This window comes from Myotis brandtii, unplaced genomic scaffold, assembly GCF_000412655.1.
Source record: "Myotis brandtii unplaced genomic scaffold, ASM41265v1 scaffold579, whole genome shotgun sequence".
In the NCBI taxonomy this organism is placed as follows: Eukaryota; Metazoa; Chordata; class Mammalia; order Chiroptera; family Vespertilionidae; genus Myotis; species Myotis brandtii.
Window position 1 is genome coordinate 910,893 of NW_005370171.1, and position 1,431 is coordinate 912,323.

The following is a 1,431-nucleotide window of genomic DNA, read 5'->3' on the forward strand; positions in this document are numbered from 1 at the left end:
CAGAGAGGGGCCTGGGGAGGGAGAGCGGGAGGTGAGGGCAGGGCTGCCGCCCCGCCCCAGAGGGAGCCAGGCCCCAGCTGGTCCCTGTGCCTGGCCGCCCCCCTCCGGGCCTCCGAGGACAGATGTGAGCCCCACATGGGTTCTAAGGCACGAGCCTGCGGTGGGCCCTCTGGAGGGGCGGGGTGAGCACGGGAGGTGGGGGGTGAAGACGGAGGGAGGGGCTGTGACAGTCATGGAAGGGACGCGGTCCAAGTCTACAGCGAGCCCCGTGCTCCCACCCAGGCCCTGCCCAGACCCCGCTGAGCCTGGGAAGCCCACGACAGTGACCCCAGTGCTGGGGCCTGTCCCTGCGTTCATGTCCCCGTGCCCACAGCGCCCCTGAGCCTCCGGGCAGGGCAACAGAGGAGTGTCTGCAGTGAGGACTTTGGGGGGCAGGGAGGTGGAGTCAAGATTACTTCACTTCTCTCAGCCTGTTCCCTCCTATTTCCCAGGGGACCAGGAAAGGCCTGAGGGGCCCCACGCCGACACTGACAGAGCACCTGCCCCTACGAGACACCCTGTGCGGACTCCCTGCTCCCAGGCCTCTCCCTGCAGAACCCCTGCGCATCACGTCGCATCGGCACAGACCCCGGGTCAGGACGCCCCGAGGGCTCGGCCTGCCGCTCCGGGGGGACACGCGTTTCTCACAGGAGCGCAGCCCCGCCCAGCCTCACCCTTGTCCAGGAGCTGGTTGAAGAGCAGGGTGCTGGAGAAGAAGAAGAGGTAGGCCAGCACCTGGGACACAATCTCGGGGTGCACCTGGGCCTGCCGCAGGAGGTCCAGCGCAGCCTGGTAGATGGACACGACGCGGCGCAGCTCCTCGGGCAGCTGGGGGGCCTGGCACCAGCTCTCCCGGGGCTCCGTCTGGAAAGGGGGGCACTCCAGCAGGGCCGGGAGGCAGACGTACAGGGACTGGGGGGAGAAGACACCAGCAACTTTGGCAGGGCCAGGGCACAGGCCTTGGGGGGCGGTGCGTGGGGTGTTCCCCGGGGTTCCCACAGAGCTGTCTGGGCCTCTGGGGGCTCAGTACAAGCTCCTGTGAAAGGTGCAGGTGACATCGACCCCGGGGCACAAAGGATCCAGCAAAGGGCCCACAGACGCCCTGAGCATCGAGGGGGAGGGGCCAGGGGAGGGTGGGTGCCAGTGAGGTGGGACACGCGGGCGGCTCCCCAGGCCCGGGCCCTGAGGAGGGAGCGGAGCGGAGCGGAGGCGCACCTTGGAGACGTAGTACACGCACTGCTGGAAGGCGTACAGGATCACCTCCTCCAGCTCCGCCATGGCCTCCTCGCTGGCCGAGAGCGCGCAGGAGAACACGGACTCCGTGGAGCCTGCGGACACGCGGCTCAGTTACCACAGGGGCTCCCCTCGCAGCCGGGCCTCCCAGGAGCACAG

The 1,431-nt window shown here is 69.0% G+C and overlaps 1 protein-coding gene across 1 annotated transcript in view; it reads right to left on the reverse strand.

Annotated features, from left to right (window-relative positions):
• Positions 1-1,431, reverse strand: part of LOC102258567 (ras-associating and dilute domain-containing protein) — a 31,442-nt gene that overhangs the window by 4,242 nt on the left and 25,769 nt on the right. The window contains exons 8-10 of the mRNA XM_014549994.1: positions 1,255-1,367; positions 714-951; positions 4-11 (exon numbers count right to left, since the gene is read on the reverse strand). Of these exons, the coding sequence (XP_014405480.1) occupies positions 4-11; positions 714-951; positions 1,255-1,367 (359 nt within the window). The remainder of the gene's footprint in view (positions 1-3; positions 12-713; positions 952-1,254; positions 1,368-1,431) is intronic.